The sequence below is a fragment of the Malus sylvestris genome, chromosome 14 (assembly GCF_916048215.2).
Source record: "Malus sylvestris chromosome 14, drMalSylv7.2, whole genome shotgun sequence".
NCBI classification, from domain to species: domain Eukaryota; kingdom Viridiplantae; phylum Streptophyta; class Magnoliopsida; order Rosales; family Rosaceae; genus Malus; species Malus sylvestris.
The window spans coordinates 1,914,043-1,938,335 of NC_062273.1; the positions used below are offsets into that span (position 1 = coordinate 1,914,043).

Below are 24,293 nucleotides of genomic sequence, written 5' to 3' on the forward strand. Positions count from 1 at the left end.
ATATATATTCCAATCATGCTTCACATATTCATAATCATAAATATGCCATGCCAAGGTATAAACAGAATAAGTAACTCGGGTGAAAATAAATTCATGGAAAATAACATATTGGCCGGAACCCATGCAGAAGTCTGTACGGTTGAATTTGTAGCTCATTAATCAATCTAGCCGGAGTCACTACAAGTGACCTATACGACACTACACTGCACACGAGTTGGAACCACTGTAAGGGTCTGTACGACAAGACTGGGTGTAATATAGTTATGCTCAATGCTACGCACTCATGATAGCTATGCGATAAATTGCTAGTCACCTACAAGTCGGAACCACTTATGATGGTTTGTACGACAAGACTGTGCACCTAAATTGGATCCAATGTGAGCATATGGTGCAAGATGTGACATTATATATAGGCATGTGTCATATCTCTAACTAAATCACTAACACCAGGGTGCAGGTTCATGAGCTTAATGTTTCTCAATTAATCACAATCATTATTCACATTCACAATTTATAAACTCACCTGGGACTTACATGAGCTTTCACATCACCACAATTATACATACATACATATATATATATATGCAAACAACATATGCATATTCTAAATGTAAAACATTTGGCATGGCAATTTAAGTCATAACTTAGTTAAATGCATTTTCTAGGAAAATATCAAGTATATAAGTATATACTGAAAACCAAAAGCCAACTCATTGGTATGTCGAAGGGTCGTAGCCCCCGAGTCGCCCTTGACTGCGCTCATTCTCGGGATAGGTCTCACCTATATGCAAAATAACTATAAAAACGTTAATTTAAAACACATAACCAATACTAACTAATAACTTCTTATACATTGTTCAAATGAGGTATATAAATATATCATCATGACCTACACAACTCCACAAACACGCCCAAAATTTTAAAATAATTTTTGGAGCCCTCACACGCCGTCACGCGTCGGCAAGGGCACTGCCCTACGCGCGGCCACGCGCAGGGACCCTAACGGAATCCCCTAACCCCGTTAGGAATATTCCGTTAAAAAGTAACATAAACCGTTAAAACTAACCAACGCCTTTAGGAATATTCCGTCATCCCCTACCTTAAAACTCCGATTACCGTTGTCGTCGCCGAAAACTGGAAAATAACTTTAAAACCTTGTATCCCAATCATTTCTTAACCAAAACTCATGAAATTGGTCTCAATTTAAAGCTTATAACTAGAAGAACACATCCTTACCAATTTCAAGGCTTGAAATCCACGAAAACTCACCAGAGAAAGCTCGATAATCTGGCGAAAACTTAAAACTCGTCGAACTCGATTTCCCGACGTCCAAATTGCTTTGTTTTTCTTCTCCGAGCTTCGTGAGGATGATTCAAAGCTCCCTATGCCCTTAAAAACTCCTCAAAACCTCACATTAATTAGTGCATGAACAGTACCTTAATCGGAGTTCGTGAGAAACTAAGGTTTTTGAAGGTTTTAAGTCCAAATAAAGGTATAAATCGACTTCGAGGCTTGTAAAGAGTTTGAATGTTACCTTTAAAACCTCGATATGTTCCTGAAATGGAAGGTTTAGAGTTCGTCCGTACAAGGTTGACGAGAACGGAAGAAAATCGAGAGGGAGGAGAGAGAGATCTATGTGTTTGTGTGGTGTGTACGTTCAGCATGTGTGTGTGTGGTCTACATTTCAGCTACACACACACAATCACCAAACATTTCCAAAAACTTTAATTGGTTCCAAAAGCTTAGGAAACCTAGATAGGATAAAAATTTAAGTACATACCACAGACAACACAATTCAAACAATAAACAAATTGTTGTGACATATGTTCTAATACATATTGTGATTGTGTAAATCCTAAGTAGAGATAGATTAGGTAGGAATCCTTTGGGATCTAGAAGATCTATTCTCCACTCTCTTTCTCTCCATGCCGCACCCCATAGTTAAACATAAGCCACAACACAAATAAACTCATCAAAAATTAAGAATAAAGTAGTGAGAAACTTACCTATTGATGAGAAAAATCAATAAACTTTCACAATTGTAGGCTCAGTATTTGTGAATTGTACACGAATGTCACCAAAGCTTTCTGAAAAGAGAAAAAACATGGGCTATTGTTATAGCCAAAAGCCGAAAATACAACCTTAAGCAACGTGTAAGTACTCATTAAAATGAATAAAATAATTAAAGTGAATAATTACTCCTAAAAACCTAGAACCGTGTGTGACTACTTCCTATGAAACCTAAAATAATAAAATACTAAAACCTAGTTTTTCAAGGACATAGATCCTTTCCGGATCTCTTCCATCAAAACCCATGATAAAGTGATTCGAACTCTTGAAATTTGATTTAACGGCTAAAATTATTATAATTTTTAAAATAAATATGCCTCTATTTTTAGTCGTTTGATCAAATTTTAAATGTCCATATCACTTGATCCGTGGACTTTCGTAGAAGAGATATGGAGACAACCTCTTTCCTTTTTTTAAACCATGTGACTACTCCGTAGGAAATCTAAAAATAATAAAATATTAAAACCTATAGACTACTCCCCAATAAACCTAGGAGTGTTCATAATTTTCACTAAAATAAACAATTTATTTAATATTTTTTTAACTCTTTCTTTTTATAAAAGTAATCTTAGTGTAAGAACTTTTACTTATTTTTTTGTTTTTGAGTGTATCAATATTTTTACATTAAGAGGATATAGAGAGTTCGGCTAAATCATACAAGGGGTAGCCTAATTTGGTATCGAATTCGTCATCCACGAGATTCGAACCTAAGACCTCTCACTTTTAAGTGAAGAGGAATACTACTAGACCATAGTACTAAATGACTGAACTTTTACTTATTAAGTGGGCTATAATAATTAAAAATAATAAAATTGTCTAAATTATTAGTATTTTAAGCCCAAACAACTAAAATTTTCCCTATGCTAGAGCCCACCCTAGCCTTGTTACTGCCTTTGTCATTGGCCAGAAGAAGACAAAAAAACAATTTGTGAAAGAAGAGAAGGAAGGGAATGAGAATATGAGGGAAAATAATCTCACTCCAATAACAATAGATGTAGTTGTGGTAATGGTAGGAGTTCACTTATAGAGTTCGAATTTGTTGGATTTGGATCCCGTTCGGATCTAAATTATGGGGATTTTAGGGTTTCTCACATTTTAGCCATTCATCGTACATTGCACGGTCAGAAATAATTTAATTTTTTATTATTTAAAATTAAACACAAATAGTACCTAACGAAAATTGAACACACGATATACAATGAATGACTAGAATATAAGAATCTCTAGAATCCCCACAAAGAGCATCCTCACCCGAATTTATTCGCCACCATTACTTCGTGGTGCGCGTTATTACGTATTCTTAATGAGCGCCATGTGTCTAGGGAATTAACCACGATTAACTTATTTAATCTCTAAAAGATTGGTGGATTCCAAGGAGGCAGTTGATGAGAACCATAGGTAGCCAGTGACAATTTACACGTGAATCTTGATTTACTTTACGGAAAAGGATCGGATCCTCTTTGTAGGGATTTAAGGAATCAGTCAATCATATTTGTTTATTATATATCGTGCGATAAGTTTTCTTTAGATACTATTTATATTTAATTTTAAAATTTAAATTTAAAATAATTTATGACCGTATAATGTACGATAAACGGATATAAGTGATTAATCTTCTGAATCCCTACAAATAAAATCCGAAAATGATCATTTTCCTTAATTTACCCCAAGTTTTTCTTTTTCTAAGCCATGGATAATTATCACGATGTAAAGAAGTGGTGGTCAAAGTGGACAACTGCAACAAGACAAGTCACTTCATAGTTGCTTCCTTAAACGCGGTTTCTTCACATTTTGGTAGATTCCACAAACCATATTTACCCAACCCATGCAACTTTTGAATTTTTTTTTTCTAACTTTGATTGTTTAGATGAATTCAGTATAATTATTTTATTATTTATACTAACAAAATAACAAAAAAATTCTCAAAAATTTTAAAAATTCTCCAAAATATGATCGTGCACTCATTCTATTCTTATTTTTAACAATTTTTAACTTAAAATACTCGCATATATCTATACATCACCTAATAAACTAAGGAAAACTAATGAAAAATGCTTGAAAATTTTGAGTTTTAATGATAAGGACAAAATAAAGGGTAAAGTGAATAGTACCAGGATTGACTTTTTAGTGTAAAAATGTGGTTTTTCGTTAAAGTGAACAGTACCGGGTACTTTTCGTTAAAGTTTCCAATAAACAATTGTGTTATTTTGAGAATTATAACTAAACGCCAAAATTGATGTGCATCAAATCCAAAATTCTTTCAACGTAGTTGATGGTTTTTGGCTTTGAGCTCAATATTGGTTTGAAATTGAAAGCTTTCTCAACTTGCACTCACTCTACCCTTACTTTTTAGAGCATCTTCAATAGAGATGTCAAAAGATAAATGTCAAATGTTAATTTGATAGCTGACGTGACAATGTCAAAATTTCTCATTTTCCAACTGATCTGTTTTTTTTGTTATAAATAATATTTGTAGAACCCATTTTAAAAAGAAATCAATTAAAAATAAAATTTTCAAGATCTATAATTAATGTATTAATAAGACTCACACAATAAAATAATTAAAAATTATTTGTCATCACATTTTCTCATATGTCAATCCATATAGGATGGACATATTGATTCGAGCTTGCTTCTACTTTCAAATTTGATTACATGACATTCCACTTATGATTTGACATCTCTTTTGAAGATGATCTTACAATTCTCTCATGTGCCGACGAATCCTTACATCACTCAATTCTACATATTTTGTAGGTTTCGATTTTGAGCTCAATTTTTTATATCGTAACCGAAAAAACTCTGAACCAACTGAATGAGCTTCAATTCCCACACATCATACAAAATTTGGGAGAAAAAATGCAAATAAATCTTCTTTTTTTCTTAAGCAACAAGAAAGCTATATATAGTAGCCAAAATACTCCGTATCTGGCGAACCGAATTCAATGTACCTACCACCAGGTTTGGTTTCGGCTTTGTTGCTCCGAATACGGCTGCGCCAGGGAGGCGGACCAACCTAACCACCTCCCTCCCCTGCAATAGGACCACCCCTTAAAAATAAAATAAAAAACAACAAATTAGAAAGGAAAAAAAAAAGGAAAAAGGAAAAGAAAAAGCCACGCGTTGCCAGATGCATGATTTTCCGTAACCTTTATTTATCAATCACAATCATTTCCCAACTTTTATGTGAATTTTCCAGGCTGTCTCCTACCATAATTCCAATTTTTCATAAATTAATTTTTGATTTCTCAATCATGAGCAAACATTTACGTCATTATTTTTTTTGAACAAATGATATTATTAATATTAAACATATAGAGAAATGAACCAATCCTCACAATAGGTTAGCAATAATACAGTTGAAACTCGCATTCCGTGAAAATCAAACCTAAGGTCCCTTAAATAAAAAGAAATACTATTAGATTGTATTACTAAGTGAACTATACCATTGAATATAGCAGTTGATTTAAAATGGGTCATGATATTTCAATTTTTTCATATGTATCTAACATTTAAAGTGTTTGTTTTTTAACGCAATGTGAAAATATTGAAACTTCATAATCAATTTTAATACTGATTTCAAACCTCGATAAACATCAAGAACACAAAACGTATAGATTTTAATTGCACATGCTGATGAAACTCTCTTAAAAGTGAGACTTTCCATATACTATTTACCACCTCATGTTTGTAGTATAACATTTTATAATGTTGACACATAAATTGATGCTAAACTATGAGATGACAGATAGTCCATAAAAAATCTCACTTTGAAAAACGTCTCTGTAACATCTCTCATTGATTTAGTTACAATTATATTCAAACGATATTATTTACATTAAGGAGTGAGTGAGTGAGATAAACCTCATAATAGATTAGCTATAATAATATGGTTCAATTTACCTTTAGCGAGAATCAAATTTAAATCTCAGAAGAATATCATTAGACTAATTTATTATTATGTTTTCCATTTGTTTATATATTGGTTTAAATATATTTTTTTCTAATAGGTAATATGTCAGGTCATAATGACTCGATTTCGGATTAGGTCATATTCGTTTTAACGGTCTTGCACGATACAACCTGTTAAGATATCGGGTATAACACAAAAATAATATAAATCCAGAAATTATAAAAACGACACGAATACAAAAAATACAACACGCATATTCGCATATTAGGTATAGTTATAATTTAAATAGAAGAATAACGCGAAGGTGACGACATTCTTGTGCAACAAATAAAATTGCTAATCAATCATATTAACTTTGGACGACGATAATTCTACTTTTGTCCCGTTTCGCCGCTCCTTCCCTTGTTTAATATGATATAATTAATATTCCTCCCTCTGACCTTCTCGATAAATCTTCCGTCTTAAGATTCTAAACCCCCTCTCTCTCTCCTCCTTCATATTCTTATCCCCTCTCCTCGCTTCGCTTCACAAGAAAATCTCTTCATTCCTCCTCACACAGGTACTGAAATCTCTCCCTCCCACCTTTTATATATATATATATATTATTTTTTTAAATTTTTTTTGGTAATTTTCTGTTTGGTAGCTGAGAAAATTAAGGAGGAAAAATGAAAGAAAACAGATGGGAGAATCCAGAATCCGCTTCGTTTGGTTCCGAAAAATTAGTTTCCAAAAACGCGGATCCTCTGGCCGCTGATGGTTTAAGATTAGCCGCAGGGCTCGCTGTTTTTTGGAGTCTGGGAACCGGAGAGCGGATTTTCTTTTTCCTTCATGTGGTTTCTCAGCAACCAAACAGCACACCTCAGGATTATTAATTATTAATTAATCCTCCGGTTTCTCAAAATAATTTAACGGAAAAGCGTTTGAGATTTCGTCAATTTTTTTTTGATTATTTTGTACTCTCGATCGCAGATCGGTTTTCCGAAATCAATTCTTTTTGGCGAAGACGACGACGATCTGATCTAATCGAATCCGATTGGCGAATTTAAGAAAAACAAGATCTTGAGGCGAAATTGTAAGCAGACATGGCGGAAGAGCACAGATGCGAAGCCCCAGAAGGCCACCACCTCTGCGCAAACAACTGCGGATTCTTCGGCAGCCCGGCCACCATGAACCTCTGCTCCAAATGCTACAGAGACTTCTGCCTCAAGGAGCAGCAGCAGGCGTCGATCAAATCCACCGTCGAAGCCTCCCTCTCCGCCTCCGCTGCCGATGCCGCTTCTTCCTCTCTCTCCGCTCCTTCTTCCCCTCCTTCAACATCCTTGCCTGCCTCTCCGGCAGCGATCGAGACTCTCTGCCAACCTCCGCCCCCGGCCTTGACTTTGCCGGAGGTAGCCGGAGATATAATCGGTGAGCCCGCTGAAGTTGTTCGGGCTCCTGAGGTGGCTACGGTGGTGTCGCAGCCGAACCGGTGCACCGTTTGCAGGAAACGGGTCGGGTTGACCGGGTTCAAGTGCAGGTGCGGGACCACGTTCTGCGGGGTTCACAGGTACCCCGAGAAGCACGCGTGCTCGTTCGATTTCAAGACCCTCGGGAGGGAGGAGATCGCCAGGAGCAACCCGTTGGTCATAGCCGAGAAGCTCGAGAAGATTTGATCCGGTCCGTCGGATCTAACACCTTTGTCAAAATTCAAATCGCTGATCGGCGGGTTTCAATCAATCAGGCTGTCCGCGGAACTGACGATATGATCAGGACCGTTCATCGAGCACGCGTGGGAATTAAGCTGATATAAATATATTTTCTTTTTCCCCTAGCTTTTTAATTTAATTTTATATTAGCTTTTACTATAAGTTATTGTGGGATTTGGCTTGTAAGTTAAAAAACCAAAAAAAAAAAAAAAAACGAATTTCTTGTTTGGGAGTGAAATTTCGGGTAGAATTTCCGTGTCGATTCGTCTCTCTTTCGATTTAATCTTCCATCATCGTCTCATGGTGCGACTTGCTTTCGATTAATTTTTTTTTCTTTTCAAATGATAGATTTTGTCAAGTTAGATTAACCACCGACAAAATTTGAATTCACGTCGTCATATAAAGACTAAACTCATTATCATTATTGTGGTAAATGATTCCTTGCGATTGATCCCCGTCGGCAAACCAAGTCGCAATACATAACCTTGTAGGGTATGGTTTGATGTTGGCTTGTTTACATGGAAAATTATCTGCCATGTTGTGTGCTTTTAGAAAATGAAGATGATTGGGGGCTACTTGGCCCGAATTTAGGATTTTTTTTCGCTCATACATGTGCCTGTCGCTACCATTCCCTCTAGATTTGACGGATCTCGTCACAACACTAGTTCGCTGCGTTACTTGAGTGTTTGGGTCATGGGTTGGTTAGGGACAAATTATTTTCTTTTAGGTTTTTTTAACTAAAATTATTTCTGAAATGGTATAACTTCTCACTTTTTAGTCCATGAGATTTAAAATCGATAAAATTAGTTCTCGAGTTTATCCATCATCAATCATTTTGATCATTACGTGAAAACTCTCCGTTAAATAAGAATAAAATGACAAAATACACTCACTTTTTGTCAAATCATTTTATTAAAGGGAGTTTTAACGAAAAGCCCACGATACTGTTTACTTTAACGAAAAACCATATTTTTACACTAAAAAGTCAAACCTGGTACTATTCACTTTACCCTTTATTTTGTCCTTATCATTAAAACTCAAAGTTTTCAAACCCTTTTTATTAGTTTTCCTTTTATTAAATTGAGGTATTTCTGTCTTTTTAGTTCCTTTTTAACAGTTTCTTTTTCTTTTTCTTCACAAAATGATCAAAATGATCAGTGATGGATAAATTCAATGATCATTTCTATCAATTTCAAATCTCAGTGATCAAAAGTGAGGCACTAAATTGTAACTAAGCCCATGTTTGATGAGTCAACAGTGCCTCAGACTTAAATTCGGAATTTAAATCCATCATGGACGGGTTTTGTAATCAGACATGACCATGGGTTACAAAGCCGACCCCCTCAGTCTTCGTTCAGTCTTCGTTGCCGTCCTCTCTTCTTTCTTGGTTATGGCAACAAATTCCAGCGTTCTTCCTCCACTTCGGCGACAATTCCGGCGAGCTAACCTCTTCGTTTGTGCGGCTTTCTCTCATCTCCTTTGTTCTGGTGAATCGGAGATGTGATTTTTCAGGTGTGGGTCGCAAGTCACTGATGGTGGTATCTTTTTATTTTTTTAATTTAGTTTCCTTAATTTATTTTTCTTATTAATTTATTAAAAGTGTGTCTTATGTTAAAAAACATTGAAAGTTTAATTATTCAAAAATAATAATAACCATAGCTAGTCCAGTCAAGCTGGCTTAGTGATTACCAAACAACGGAAATAAATCCAGTTAAGTCTCATCCAATTTAGTCCAATACTGCAAGTCATATCCATGACAATTCATGCCAGCCCACCAAACGCGCCCTTTGAGTTTCTTTGGCTTGTTTACAGTACTTGATCCTTCTCGGTATTTGCTTGATTCGGGGTATTTTGTTTTCGACCGAGGACTGAAATTGTTGCGATTGTAATGTGGGAGCTTTCTTTGGATTTGCATGTTTGCCGCCTTTCAACCGGCGGTGATACGAAGAATGGGTTTGAGTTTAGCTTTAGCTGGTGTTTTATGAAGAATTTTCGGTGGCGAGTGATCCATCTTTTAGGTTTTTAAGACTTGCCTTTGTGGCCACGTTTATGAGAAAAACTCTTTTAGAATCGAGTTATAATTTTAGTGATATCATTTGTCCAATAAATATTCGTCACGTGTTCAAAAAACGAATTGCCAGGGTTTGGATGTTAATAATCATCGACACTGAAATGCAAGCACACATCCCACTAGTAATAGTATATGAATATGATCATACTTACTCATCACGTCATGTTTCCTTGGAAAAGGAAAGACTAACAAACAATGAGTTATATGGGCATGACTTTGGTCGTCTTTGTTAAATAAGCCAAGTAGCCAACCACTCAGCCAGCCTGCTTTCTTTGAATTGCAATTTGCAATAGGAATCTAGCCCATTTGTTGTACGTTTGAGTATTTTGTTGACATCACAAATGCTAGCTTCTGAGTTGTCTTATAATTATTTCGCAACAATGCGGTAATTTAAACAATTCTAATTTACATGGAGATGGATGGATTCAAATTTCGACGTAAGGAAACACGTTCCTGTCTCGACCAATTAGCCTTACTCACGTATGTAAATTTGCTTCTTTTGCAAATGTTTTCAGGACCAACAAGATTAATTACAACAGTTGATTTTTAGACAGAAAAATCACAATCCAAGACAAAACACAATCTGATGTTTAATTTACACTAACTTGTTTTTTTTACAAAGCATCCAATACAGAAACATGATAATAAACTAAGAAATCAAAGGTAATAATCTACACCTTGCACTTAATTACAAAAGAAGAATTTATAAATATTTGCACTCAGAAACCTTGTGACTTCCAATCTTTGCGAGCTAAAAAACAAGAAGGCTAAGATATTGTAAACTTTGTGTGTAACATGTGAGCCTATAATTCATCGTTAACGGATGATGAACCCACCTTCTGGTTCCCAGGATGCAAGCATGCCTTGGAACTGCTCAAACTTTCTAACCAGAGTTGGTCTTTTACAACGGAGTTTGATTCGTTGTTTCGATGCCATCCCCAAAATGCGTGTGTTTCGTTTACTATTCTGAGTCTTCCATGTCCAAAACTAGGCTCTCTGTACAAAGACAGAGGGGAAGCCGGATCTTCGAACCTACATTTATAAAGATGGTTAAAAGTTTGGTTATTATGAATAGAAAATTAACACACACACGCATACATACGTACATATATATATATATAGAGGGAAGTGTTATTGGTACTTCAAAAATCTTATTCTACACTCCTCACAAGTGTATTTTACTTTCCAAATATAGAAAGTTTGGAGTGTAGAATGAGATTTTTGAAATCCCAATAACAATTATATATATATATATATATATAAAGGTCAGAGAGCTTAAGGGGAGGGATCCCCATTTTTTGAAAAAAATGGGGATTAGGTGTGGGGCCCACTTCACATCTAATTTCAACGATCTGAACCGTCTATTTTGTTAGTCTCGATTCATAGATCATCCTTGCAAAATATTAGCTAATTTGGAAATGTTTAAGACATCTAATTGGGTTCAAGGAAATGAACGAATACTTTGTTATATAAGAAAATATGAAATTTGATATTGATAATTAAATAGGCAAATGGTTTCGGATTGAATTAAATTTTTGCAAGGATGATCTATGAATCGAGACTAACAAAATAGACGGTTCGGATCGTTGAAATTAGATGTGAAGTGGGCCCCACACCTAATCCCCATTTTTTTCAAAAAATGGGGATCCCTCCCCTTAAGCTCTCTGTATATAAGGTTATCTTCTAAGATTATGTATCTATGGTCCGTTAATCTTGGGAGAGATAAATTCAAACTTAGGTGTAAGGAGACGGGATCATTGTACAATCTACATATATTTGAATATGCAGAATGAATGTAAAAGATAGTTTCGTTTTTTTTATTTTTTTTTATTTTTGGAGTGTTTTTTAAATCTCAGGAACAACTAATGTTACCATCAAGGTATCAATAGTCATAATAACATCCTAGCAACACAAAATCTTGACCTAAAATAAAGAGAACTTACATTAAAGCTAGTCCTTCGCGGTTTCCACCGTCACCAACGGTCATATACACCGGACCACATGGATCAGCTTCATTGTTGTAAACCCTAGTCTGCAACATTATATGGCTAACAACGTTAGAAACCCCAGTTTTCATAACATCAATCATTAACAAAGTTAATCATAAAATACACTGTTAGCCATTCATTAATGTTAACGAATTTGCACGTAAGGAATCAAATTAATCCAACTTACAAATCGTTCATACGCATGAACATGCCCTGCAAAAACGACATCTACCCTTGCCTTGTACAACAACTCTTCCATTGCTTGCCTCATACTCTCCCCTTCACCTTTATGGGCAGTATTGGTATTATACCAAGGTGCATGCAGAAGCACAACCACCCACGGCGTCACCTTCCTATCAATCTTTGCTAAATCAGCCTGAAGCCACTTGTACTGATCCGACTCAGCATCAAACTCAGCATAGGACCCCAGCATGATGACGTGGGTCCCGACAACTTCAAAAGAGTAGTACAAGTTGGAGGTGGAGCCACTCTCTTGGTACGGCATCTGCCACCTGGCATTGTAGGCCATGAAGCCAGGAGGGAAGTTCTCGATTTCATGGTTGCCTTCTGTGACCATCCATGGGCGTTTGCTGGCGTAGGGCTCGACAATGCGGCCAAAGGAGTCCCAAAGGGGTTGGAGTGAGTTGGCGTATGACAAGTCACCGGGGAGGAGAAGCACATCGTAGTCCATTCCTCCGATGTGTTGTAGGGTTGATTTAGTCCATTCAGTCTGACCTAGGTCGCCTGAAACCACCACGTGAATAAATGCAAGCAATGTTATATGCACCAAACTTCAAACTTATAACAAATTAATGTGACAGAAGCAGGGCCGACCTTGATATTGTAGGGTTAAGAGGCAAACCATTAAGTTTAATAATTCGAACCAGAATTAATGTATTTAATATGTATGCATATGAATTTGGGTGATCTTCATTATTTTCTTGGGCTAGAAGTTCAAAGATCTTCATCAGACATTTTTATTCACCAATCAAAGTACATTTTGGATTTGCTTAAAAGATCTAAAATTGACGGAGCCAAGCCCTGAATCTAACTAACTTGGTAAATGTAATGATTTACTATTACATTCATTTACTATTTTATTCTTATAACTTACTGGGCTCCCTTCATGGTTGGCTTTGGACTTATCAACTTATTAGATCGGAAGTGCTCTTATAATGAACCTGAATACGAATTCTCCTTTGCGTAGCTTATCGCTGTTGCCCAAAGGGCAAAAGTTTTCTATTTTCTTCAAGACCAATTGGTCCTTACTACAAAATTATGAGGTCTAAGGTGAATGAGTGGAGATTATTCTCAAAGCCACACACAAATACATACGATCCAAAACATATTAATCCTTTCGACAAACAAAAAAAACATATTAATCCTATTGGTCTCAAATATCTCTGATATATATATATATTATCCTTCTTTTTATTCCAGAGTTGATTAATTGGAAGATAAATAGGTAGGCTGCTGCTGATTCAGGAAGATCCCAATCGTATATAGTATTCATCCTTTATACCAAGGCTAATGTTTTCTTTGATAAGATAAAGTTTTACTTACATTTAGATAGCACACAATTTAGGAGAGAGTGGCTGAAATGATGATTTTACAAATCTAAAATGTTAAATTGATGACCACATATTGATTAAATTTTAACAACATTACCGATCAAATATGAACAATATACTGATAAATCTCAAAAATAATTATTTCAACAATTAAAATTTTATTTTCATCAGTTCAACCTGTTTCCCTAATTAAATTAGTGCCCATGAAACAGTTAAATGGTCATTTTAGCCAACCCAAGATTGCAAAATCAAGCAGAGGACCTCTAAAATTAAACTGAAACAGAAATATAAACTTGCAAACACATGCAAGCTGATGTGTTTTTTTGGTCAAAAGCGCTGATATGTTGTTTTTGTTGGAGTATGAGTATGAATTAGTTATTAGAGCCGGCTATAGTGATTCAAATTGATATGGAAAAGTCTTGTTTGAAAGCAAGAAGTTTGTCCTGTTTCTTATAATAATTGAACTTTATATATTGGAACTGTAATACACTCATCATATTTATAATATGGATTCTTTGATGCTTTCCTATGATTTTAATATACAGGGGAATCATTACGATTGTTCTGTTAGGGTGCGTTTGGTACGTGGGACGAGACGAGACGGAACGGGACGAGGCGTTCCGTCCCGCGTTTGGTGCGCCAAAAATGGGTGGAACGGGCTGTTCCACGGGACAGATTTTGGGTGTTTTTGCGTTCCACCTCCCCCCTGGAACGGGTTTGTTCCACGTCTGTGGAACACAATGTTTTACCATTTTAAGACAACTATACCCCATGTCTTTTTCAAAAATTACACCTTCGTTCCGTCCCGTCCCGTCTCGTCCCGTCCCGTTCTGTCCCGTCCCGTCCCGTCCCGTCTGCGTACCAAACGCACCCTTATAAAAAGTTGACACTCCTGTCACAAAAAATACGTTTATTATTGGACCAAAGGCATATTATTTGGTTGAGCATCGTGTATTTGTCAGAAAAAGAAGCTTACTATTGAAATCGGTTATTCTTTGATTTTTAAAGGTGAGATCATTTCTTACGGTTTTTAATTGGAAATTTTATATTGTTCACTTTAACGAAAAACCATAATTTTATACTAAAAAGTCAATCCTGATACTATTCACTTTCCTCTTTTTTATTTTGCCCTTATTATTAAAACTCAAAATTATCAAGTCATTTTCATTGATTTTCATTCTTTAATTAGGTTTTTGCAATGTTTACTTCAATAAGCAAGGTCTGTCCCAGGACAGTACGACTTAAAAACATTCTTTTTGAAGAAGCAGCTAAAAAGTTTGCTAAAATTGAAACTTTTCCTAACTTGTGTTTTACACTCATCTCCAACATTTGTTGTCATTCCGCTTAGACTTAAAGCAACTATATATAGTTAACTAAACAACTTTATCATACTCCAACAAATATAAAACATTAAATTCATTATAATTTCAGAAAGACGTTCATGGATAGTTCATTTCATGTGATAAGGTACTAATTATTGATCAATAAATTTCTTGCGAGAAGGAGAATTTTCTCCTGTTAAATTAAGGTGTGCTTAAATTTTACATTCTAACAACATAACATTATCTTTGAAAGAAAAAACATTACTTAACTTACCGGCCACTGCAAATTCAAGGGGAAGTTTTTGTGGGGGTGTCTTGAAGGAGAACTCGGGGCCTGAACCTCCACACCTATAGAAGTATGTAGTGGCAGGCTCCAAGGGACCAATGGTAACATGGTGGATCTTCCCCGAGTTGTAGGAAAAGTACTTGTATGATGTGTGTTCTCCAGTTGCCTTCCCATCATATATCCCAGATGCCTTCCCATACTCCACAAGTGATTTAACATGCTTGCTTTCAGTAACCCATGAAATTTTCATATGATCTGTTCCCACCAGTGAAATATGCACCTAATACAAAGTCAAGAAATTATAATAGTCGGGTGTTAACTGTTTTTCTGAGCTAAAAACTATAGCATGTTTTGGTCTTCTTCCCCATTACTTAGAAATAGTGAGTCACCGGTTCATGTACAAGATAATATCATTACCGCATGGATAATTAGACATATAAACTGTTAGAATCCCCATAAACTGTACCTGTTGAGGGTCCTCATCGGAACCAGTGTGGTGGGTGAATATTACTCCGCGAGGAGGTTGTCTAACAAAATCATCATCTTGTGATTTTAGATGAGGGAAGAGACAGATGATTAGGAGAAGAGAGAATACATGAAGATATAATTTCTCCATTTTTGCTTTGTGAGAGCTATTGGATACGAATATTTCCAGAGCCTTGGAGAGATATATAAGAGGGTTGAGGGGGTTTGAAAAAATGGATAGAATAATAAGATTGCAATGGCGTGTAAGTATGGCAATTCTTGCGGCAAAGCCACTGACGTTCTAGGATTCTCAATCTTTATATCTATATGATAGTTCTATCCAGCATAAATTATTAATGCAGATTGGGCTGTGCTTGGCTCTATTCTTAATTAACTTGGTTGATATCATTAGTTTAGTGATCATTTGAAGTAAGGCCGAGTTTAATTGCATGAGCTAGTAACTAAACAAGATATTATACGAAGAGATTGAACCTGGCCGGCCCTAGACTTACAGGGCACTCCCTACACATGACATTTGATAAATGATTATACGCAGTACCATATAATTAAGAACATGTCCTTTGCATGGACTGGACTATAGGGGTTTGTTTTACCCACGCCAAAGGCAAAAAATAGAAAGAGAAAAAAATACGGTGGGCAGGTAAATTTTAGGCTTTAAAAGTCCTCGATTCAAAACTTATGACAAGATGTTGCTAACTTGTTTAGGTGACTTGCCAGCAACAAATTTCCTTCATTGACGTGCAGATACATTTTATTTCCAAGCACTCAATCCATTTTGAAAAGTAGTATTAACAGAAGATATCTCAGTTGAAGATACCTTTGTGCTATAATTATTTATCATAATGTGCGATATTAAGAAACATATTGCATATTCTTCAGTAGATATATAATATATCAAAATGTCTTTCAATGAGAGCAAATTTTGTAAATTGGACCAGATCACCAAAAGTGAGAAATTTTTTAGTGTACTATGAACATTGTCACATGGTATAATTATTACATTCAAATTATAGAACATGTCTTTTTTATTATATTCTAAATATATGTCAACCATATATTATTCACCCATACCATAAAACGTAGAATGATAACATCACGTAGCAGTATTTTAAGTACACACAAACATAGCTACCTCGAATAACATCCCTTTCTTTGTAAGGTTTGATGTGGAACGTTTTTAAAGCTAACTTTTAATACATGTTGTATGTTTATGTGTTAAATAATGCAGACCATTAATCTGAAATAGTGATCCAATCAATGAAAATTTGAATGAATGGTTTCAAATTCATATGACATTTTAAAATATGAAAAGAACATTGCTCATCGATGAATCAAAATATTTATAGAAGCGGAACTGAGCATAAGTGGAACTGTGGAAGAGCTTTTTTTAGAGGTTAAGCTGAGTTTTTTTTTTCGGTCAATTAGCTTAAGCTGAGTTTGAGCACCTCGCTACTTGGCTTGACTAGGCTTCTTTACACCTATCTTAAGTTTTCTTTTCTTTAGAAAAGTTAGAAAATACTCGTTACCATGAGGTGATCTCAAATAGTATTCTATCATTTATTTGTATCTTTTTTAGAGAAAATACTCATTACCATTTGAAAAATTATTTCCAAAAAATGTTCTTTTTTTGTCATTATACATATTTGACACTATTTTTACTTAAAATTTACAAAACACTAAAAATTGTTGATTGTAGTCACAACAGACTTAAAATTTTGTTTACCAAATGCTAGACTGTTTTTATCACATCTGACATCTCACAGGTACTTTCAAAAGTGATTTTCTCACAGCACAAAAATGTCAAACTAAGCTAAAGAATCACTCTATTGGAAAAGAGGGTTAGGCTAACCCATATAATTGGTCATCAACAATTTAGTATTAAACTCATTATTTGCAAAATTAAACTTAAGTCTTCTCACATAGTCACTTACATGTCACTAAAACAGTGGTACTAGCCGCCCATTTTTAGAAGGGAGTAGAATTGTTTTAGAAGGAAATAGTCTGTCCATTTTAGAAGGGAAATCAATTCAGTATAATACCTTATAAAGCTCTGACAAAAATCTGAAGTGTGGATTTGCTCATGTATTATTATTATGAACCTTTTTAGCATAATCACATTGAGAGCTGATTTGTTTAGCTTTATACTTCTTTTTTTTAATTTTTTGTCATCAGATTGAATAAATTAAATAAAAATACATAACAAAATTGAATAAAAGTGTGTAGAAGGAAAAAATGACGCGTCTTTTGTCATTTTTCAAATGTTTTATGAGTATGCAAGTTAATTTCTTCTTCCATTTTTGAATTGAAATACCTTCTAAAGCACCCTGTCATCTTTAAGCATTAATGGATATCGCACATCCTTCCTCTCATCCATCCATTGGAGATATTGAAAATGCTAAATCTCCACGGTTCCAACTTGCCAAATGCCGACATACATGGGATCTGAAAAAATCCTGAGGCAATGAAACCGTGGCCGCAACACCCCCCCCCCCCCCCCCCCCCCCCCTCTTCTCCCACAATCACCAAATCGGCTAAAGCATTTTCACACTCAAAATATGAAAAACCCATGGAACGATTCAAATTTGCTTAGCTCATGTTATGCCTTTTGGACACTTGTCCAACTGGGTGACGTCCCAAGTGTCAATACTAACCGCGATGTGTTGTTCCGATGATAAATTGACAGTATCTGTTCTATTTATTCGAAGAAGAGGAAAGAAGCAGACATTCGCTTTCTAGATCATTTTCTGGTGAAATTAGAGTTCGAAGCGTAGTCTTAAACGTTAAACATGGCGGACGTCCAACGCCGGCCGGGACTGGTTCTCTTTGTTTTTACGTTAATGGGGTTGGCTTTCCCGGTGTTGTTTGGTGCATTTGTCCAGGGGTATAATCGTCCACCGTCTCGCAAGAACCTCTACGTCCCTGCGGATGATCCTGGTTCTGCTTCTCCACAACAGGTCCTGTTCATTTATTCTTTTTTTTCACTTACTGATACAAGTTTTTTTTTTCTTCTCTTCCCATAATTTAATTTAATTTTTTTAAAAAAATGAATAACTAGTTTTAATTTTTTGGGAACTTGAAATCAAAATTGTAGGCTTGGACAGTGGTGAATGAGAGGCCAAGATGTATATTACCAGAATGAAGAAATCTGTTTCATTTCTTCAATAATTGAAAACGTTTTTAAAGAAAATGTTATTGGGTTTCAAAATCATCTAGAGTGTCTCCTGCAATAACCGTCACTTATGTGTTTTTTTGTAGAAAACATTATGAGAGTTTTTGCGAAATTTTTACATATTTATTAAAAATTAATTTCATAAATATTTTTTTACTTCCATGAATATTTTTAACAAAAATGGTTTAGTCAAATGAATGGGGACGGACATCTGTGACACGAGCAACAAATGATGAATATTAATCATAAAAAATAAAATATAAGATTTAACGGCTCCAGATCAAATGACGAATATTAAATAAATAAAAATTGAAATTTAAAACATCACGCTCTTATTAGATGATCCATATTTAAATTAATCCTAGCTAATATAATTGCTAATTATGTGCACATGAAGGTGCATATTTCAGTAGTAGGCGAGGACAAAATGAGGGTGACATGGATCACAGACATCCCTAGTCCGGCAACAGTGGTATATGGAACATCTCCAGGTGCTTATGAAAGCACTGCAACTGGAAATACAAGTTCCTACACTCATGGAATAATATACACGTCTGGGGATATTCAGGACGTCGTTATCGGTTCGTTGAAACCCAACACGCAGTACTACTGCCGCTGTGGCTCCTCTCATTCGGATCCTGAGTTCAGTTTCAAAACCCCGCCTGCAGCATTCCCTATCACATTTGCAGTCGTAGGTATGTGTAAATATTTAGTAGCACATATATGCTTAATTAAACAAAATTAAATGAATGAAATTAACTATCTACCTACATGCCTGGCAGGTGATCTTGGACAAACTGAATGGACCTCCTCAACCCTCCAACACATAGCCAAAACAAACCACGACATGTTGTTACTACCAGGAGACTTATCCTATGCAGACTTGCGCCAAAGTAAATGGAACTCATTTGACCCTCTGGTGCAGCCACTGGCAAGCCAACGGCCTTGGATGGTCACACAAGGCAATCACGAGGTCGAAAAGATCCCGATCTTCCACCCGCATGCCTTCACCGCATACAATGCGCGGTGGCACATGCCATATTAAGAGAGCGGATCAGACTCAAACCTCTACTACTCATTCAATGTAGCCGGAGTTCATGTGATCACATGTTGGGTTCGTACACTGATTTTGATCTTAGTTCTGCACAGTATCAGTGGGTTGCAAGCGAATTTGGGAAAGGTCGACAGGGGGAGGACGCCGTGGATCGTCGTGCTTATCCATGCTCCTTGGTACAATTCTAATAAAGCTCATCAGGGTGAGTCTGAATCTGTTGACATGAAGGAGGCCATGGAAGATTTGCTCTATCAAGCTAGTGTTGATGTGGTTTATGCAGGGGCACGTACATGCCTACGAGCGTTTTGTAAGTTTTTTCCTTCACTTAATGTACGAGTAATGTTAGAGCCTATCACATTTTGCACTATCTAATTAAGTCATTTATTTTATTTTTAAATTTGTTATTATTAAGTGGGGAGAGTTCACAACTATTACAATAGTTTAATTACGAGAAGGAGGGTTTCGAATCCATGGTGCATAGATGAAAACCCAATACCCTCTAGCAATGATCACATGCAAATTAAGTCGTTAATGAACAGAGCATGACACACTAAAAAACATGTACTTAATCATGTCTTTTGCCACATAAGTAACTACCTTAGCGAATCCATTGGTTGGTTATACTACGTAGAAAGTTATGTTGATACACTAACTAGTTAACAAGTTAATATTACGATGATCACTCGTTTTGAGCCTAGTACTCTTACAAAAATTCACCTATATCTGAAATCAATTCGGATTGCTTTTAATTACTTGATTTGGTCGAATATATTACTAATAATTTTATTTTACTTTGTTGTCTTAGACTCAGCGTTTACAAGGATCAAGCCAATAATTGTGGTCCAGTGCATATTACCATTGGAGATGGTGGCAACCGTGAAGGCCTTGCTAGCAAGTAATTAAGTTGGCTTAATTAGTTGCAGTTCTTTCCATCGGTTCCTTAATTATTTCATACATTTTTTGTTAACTACATTGCAATGGTTGTGGATTGAAGGGAAAAACAAGGAGAAAGGATGAACAGAAAGATGAACAGAGAGATATGAGAGAGAGAGAGTTTAGAGAGAAAAATAGGTTTTGTATTAACTAACACAAATGAAGATTACACATACTGTTTATATAGAAATCCTAACTACTTTAACCAAATACTAACTACCTAACTATATTACATTTTTACCCTTAATACTCCCCCTCAATCTCAACTGGGGAAACTCAGTTTGAGATTGGAAGAATTGAGACATGGTAGCACTGAAATTGTAGATTTAGGAAAACCGCCATTGGATTGATACCCAAACATATGTCCACATGTAGCACTTTGACTAAAGTCAACACTTTGGATTAGCCTGCTTGAATCAGAGCTCTCCTCCGCACTCCGCTCATTGAGGTCTAAAGCTGATGATGCTGCAACACAGAAGGGTCATGAAAGCTCATCTGAAGATGTGCAGAAGCTTTCAGATGCTTTAGAGTTTCAGGAAAAATGAGATTATGCATGCCCAGGACAAGTTGCGGTCAACACGTGCAAAGTTGGCTGTTTTGGAAGGAAATATGGCAATGGCAATAATCGAAGCGCAAAAGATTGTGAAGGAGAAACAAAAGAGGATTAATGATGCTCGTAGGGCCTTACGACTTCTTCGTACTGCTTGCATAGGTTGGCCGAATTCAGCCTCAGAAGTTCTCATAGCTGGATCATATGATGGTTGGACGACCCAGAGAAAGATGGAGAAGTCGCGTACAGGAATCTTCTCTTTGTGCCTTAAATTGTATCCGGGCAGAAACGAGATTAAGTTCATTGTCGATGGTAAATGGCGGATTGATCCCTGACGTCCAATTGTTCGCAACAACGGATACGAAAACAACGTCCTGATCATAACATAACACACACAAGTGTACCCCATGACCTCTTTGTAGCTGTTGACCAAAAACCTTTGTCTGTTATTCTTCCACTGCCTTACAAATAAAGACACCCTGTATTCCTTTGTCTCTATTAGGAGTTTTACACAAGAACAACCTTCTATAAAGTAGTTGTAGCACACCCTCATGCCGGTATAACAACTTCTTACAGGATTACCCTTCGTGGGATTCACTGTCAACAATCTCATTCAACTTGGCTTCGGCCTTTAATATTTACAAAAACAGAAAATTAACAAACTATAGTGTGGCATTGGCCTTAACTATAGCACCACAGGATCGCCCCTTGTGGATTTTACCAAAAACAACTTCTTTGAACAATGGCATCGGCCGTCACAATTTCAACAACTGAAAATCAACATCTATGTAGGATTACCCTTTCGTGGGATTTACCTACTCACATCACGGAATTACCCTTCGTGGGATTTACCGTTTATAACTTCTTCAAACGTCATCGTATAACCAGACTTACTGTAGATTCATGCTAACAACTGAGTTCGTTAAACTCTGAAATTATACGCTGAGATAAGGGAAAATTACTGCACAAACTCCTTAACAGAATTGCAGAAAAACAGTAAAGCAGAGAGACAAGAATTGGATACCATAAAAATTGCATAGTTCATGGTTCGAAAAATCCAGCAAACCAAATTAAGTCCATGACAAACACTGATCTTGAAGCAATGAAGAATCTTGAACCCAAATATCAGAAACAACTTGAAGAACCCAGAAAAGACGCACTAGAAAGATGATTTCATGCTTTTAAATCTCAAACAAATAACACAAACAGCTTCAAGATTGCAGGGAGCTTACCCAACAGAGTTCCCGTGGCCTCATCTTCGAGAGCCATATTTCTTCTCTCCGAATATTGTTGCCGATGGAAGGCTGAGCCAAGAAACCAAGAAATCACTATTGACCTTTTGTTGAACATATAATGTGCAAGAATGCACTATATTACTGCTTCCAATTCGTCGCTTCATCTTGAAACCAGAGCCAGAGGAAAACCCTAGAAACAATTAAATTCTTGAAGATCCAGATGATTGATCCATGGCGTGAATCAGAACCTGAAGAAACCAAGCGAACCCCATTTCAGAAAAACCTTCCGGAAACGATTGCAGTTGGGTTTTGGCGATTTTGTAGCAAGGTCAGACTTCGAAGTAAGATTTTAGACCCAATCAACCAAATGTCCCTAGTACATAGTGACCAGATGTGATTCATAATACCGCACCATATCTTTTGACCAACACCCCTGTGGATGGCATCAGCATGGAGAACCACATCGCAGACTTCAAAGCAAATATCTCTCATGTTTTCTTTTGCCAATGCACCTTCCTTTGGCCATTGATTCGAAATCAGAAGGGAGAAAGCTCTGATCTTATGATTCTGTCCAGCTGCTGTGAGTCGGTGAAGACTACTACGTAAGATCCGAACGCGCGTATGAGTACCCAGAAGATGAACGGCGGCGAAAAGCCTCAGTTCTTGGAGGTGGTGACGGCGTCGGTGGAGAAATCTCCAAACCAGAACAATCGGGAAAAAATCAACCCAAGCTAGAGGAAGCACCGATTAATGAAAATTTGAAGAAAAACTAAACTAGGAAAAAAAAATGTAAACTACTACAAAGAGAGAAACCACCAGAATCCATGGTGTGAGCCTGGTGGCTCTGATACCATGTTAACTACATTGCAATGGTTGTGGATTGAAGGGAAAAACAAGGAGAAAAGATGAACAGAAAGATGAACAGAGAGATATGAGAGAGAGAGAGTTTAGAGAGAAAAATAGGTTTTGTATTAACTAACACAAATGAAGATTACACATACTGTTTATATAGAAATCCTAACTACTTTAACCAAATACTAACTACCTAACTCTATTACTAACTGTATTACATTTTTACCCTTAATATTTTTCTTGTCACAAATTGACACATTTTTTATTTTTTTATTTTTTAATATTTCAGGTATTTGAATTCGAAACCCGAAATATCGTCTTTCAGGGAGGCAAGCTTTGGGCACGGGCAATTGGTTGTAGTGAATGCAACCCATGCACAGTGGACATGGCATCGGAATGAAGATAGTGAAACAAATGCAAGCGATTCCATTTGGCTCACAAGCCGCTTGTCTGATCCTGCCTGTAACAAGTAAACTTGTAATTACTTAAATAAGATAAAAAGTATATGTGTTTAGGGTTGAATCGTTATATTATTCTTCTCTCTAGGAGGCATATATATAAGTGTACAAGACGTCCTATAAGTTAGGGAACAAGAATCCCAAATATAGAATGAATCAATCATGTAATCCTATTTTGATTACATTCCTAAAACATATGTTGACTCACGCCAACACGGTGCGTAAATATCACCAAAGCCTAGCTTGTCGAGTGAGTCTTGAAAAACTGTAAATATCATCTAAGCCTAACTTGTCGAGCGAGTCTTGAAAATTTTTCACTGACAATGCATGAGTTAACATATCAGCTAACTGTTCTTCAGACCTTACATATAGAATGTCAATCAGCTTAACATCCAATTTCTCTTTGATAAAATGTCTTTCCACTTCCACATTACGTACGATCATGTTGGATTGAAATATTGGCTATATCTTTCGCTGCTTGATTATCACATTATAACAACATAAACTCCCGAGGCTTAAATCCTATTTCAGTCAGAAGAATCTGGATCCATAATAATTCAAATCCCATGTGCCATACCTTGATATTCTACCTCGGCTGTGGACCTGGCCACCACATTTTTTTTACTTCTCTAAGTTACGAGATTTCCTGC

The 24,293-nt window shown here is 36.2% G+C and overlaps 2 protein-coding genes and 1 pseudogene across 2 annotated transcripts; 2 read left to right on the top strand and 1 right to left on the bottom strand.

The window, feature by feature from the left end:
• Positions 1 to 6,377: 6,377 nt before the first annotated feature.
• LOC126599699 (zinc finger A20 and AN1 domain-containing stress-associated protein 4-like) lies at positions 6,378 to 7,906 on the top strand. The gene is made up of 2 exons (XM_050266115.1): positions 6,378 to 6,542; positions 6,953 to 7,906. The coding sequence occupies exon 2, from the start codon at positions 7,066 to 7,068 to the stop codon at positions 7,633 to 7,635; it is 570 nt and encodes a 189-aa protein (XP_050122072.1). The 5' UTR covers positions 6,378 to 6,542; positions 6,953 to 7,065; the 3' UTR covers positions 7,636 to 7,906.
• A 2,407-nt stretch (positions 7,907 to 10,313) lies between these two features.
• LOC126599688 (purple acid phosphatase 22-like) lies at positions 10,314 to 15,563 on the bottom strand. The gene is made up of 5 exons (XM_050266102.1): positions 15,373 to 15,563; positions 14,895 to 15,186; positions 11,915 to 12,471; positions 11,683 to 11,771; positions 10,314 to 10,771 (listed from the first exon to the last, which is right to left on the bottom strand). Exons 1-5 carry the CDS (start codon positions 15,520 to 15,522, stop codon positions 10,543 to 10,545), a joined length of 1,317 nt encoding a protein of 438 aa, XP_050122059.1. The 5' UTR covers positions 15,523 to 15,563; the 3' UTR covers positions 10,314 to 10,542.
• Positions 15,564 to 18,170: 2,607 nt separating this feature from the next.
• On the top strand, positions 18,171 to 23,742 carry LOC126599710 (probable purple acid phosphatase 20; annotated as a pseudogene).
• The last annotated feature ends 551 nt before the right edge of the window (positions 23,743 to 24,293 follow it).

Excerpts from the sequence above, each read along its gene's own strand:
- LOC126599699 (XM_050266115.1), top strand. The coding sequence starts at position 7,066 with ATGGCGGAAGAGCACAGATGCGAAGCCCCAGAAGGCCACCACCTCTGC.
- LOC126599688 (XM_050266102.1), bottom strand. The coding sequence starts at position 15,522 with ATGGAGAAATTATATCTTCATGTATTCTCTCTTCTCCTAATCATCTGT. Across the intron at positions 12,472-14,894 it reads CCTTGAATTTGCAGTGGCCG|GCGACCTAGGTCAGACTGAA; the intron begins GTAAGTTAAGTA and ends TGGTGGTTTCAG. Across the intron at positions 10,772-11,682 it reads CGCGAAGGACTAGCTTTAAT|GTTCGAAGATCCGGCTTCCC; the intron begins GTAAGTTCTCTT and ends TTATAAATGTAG.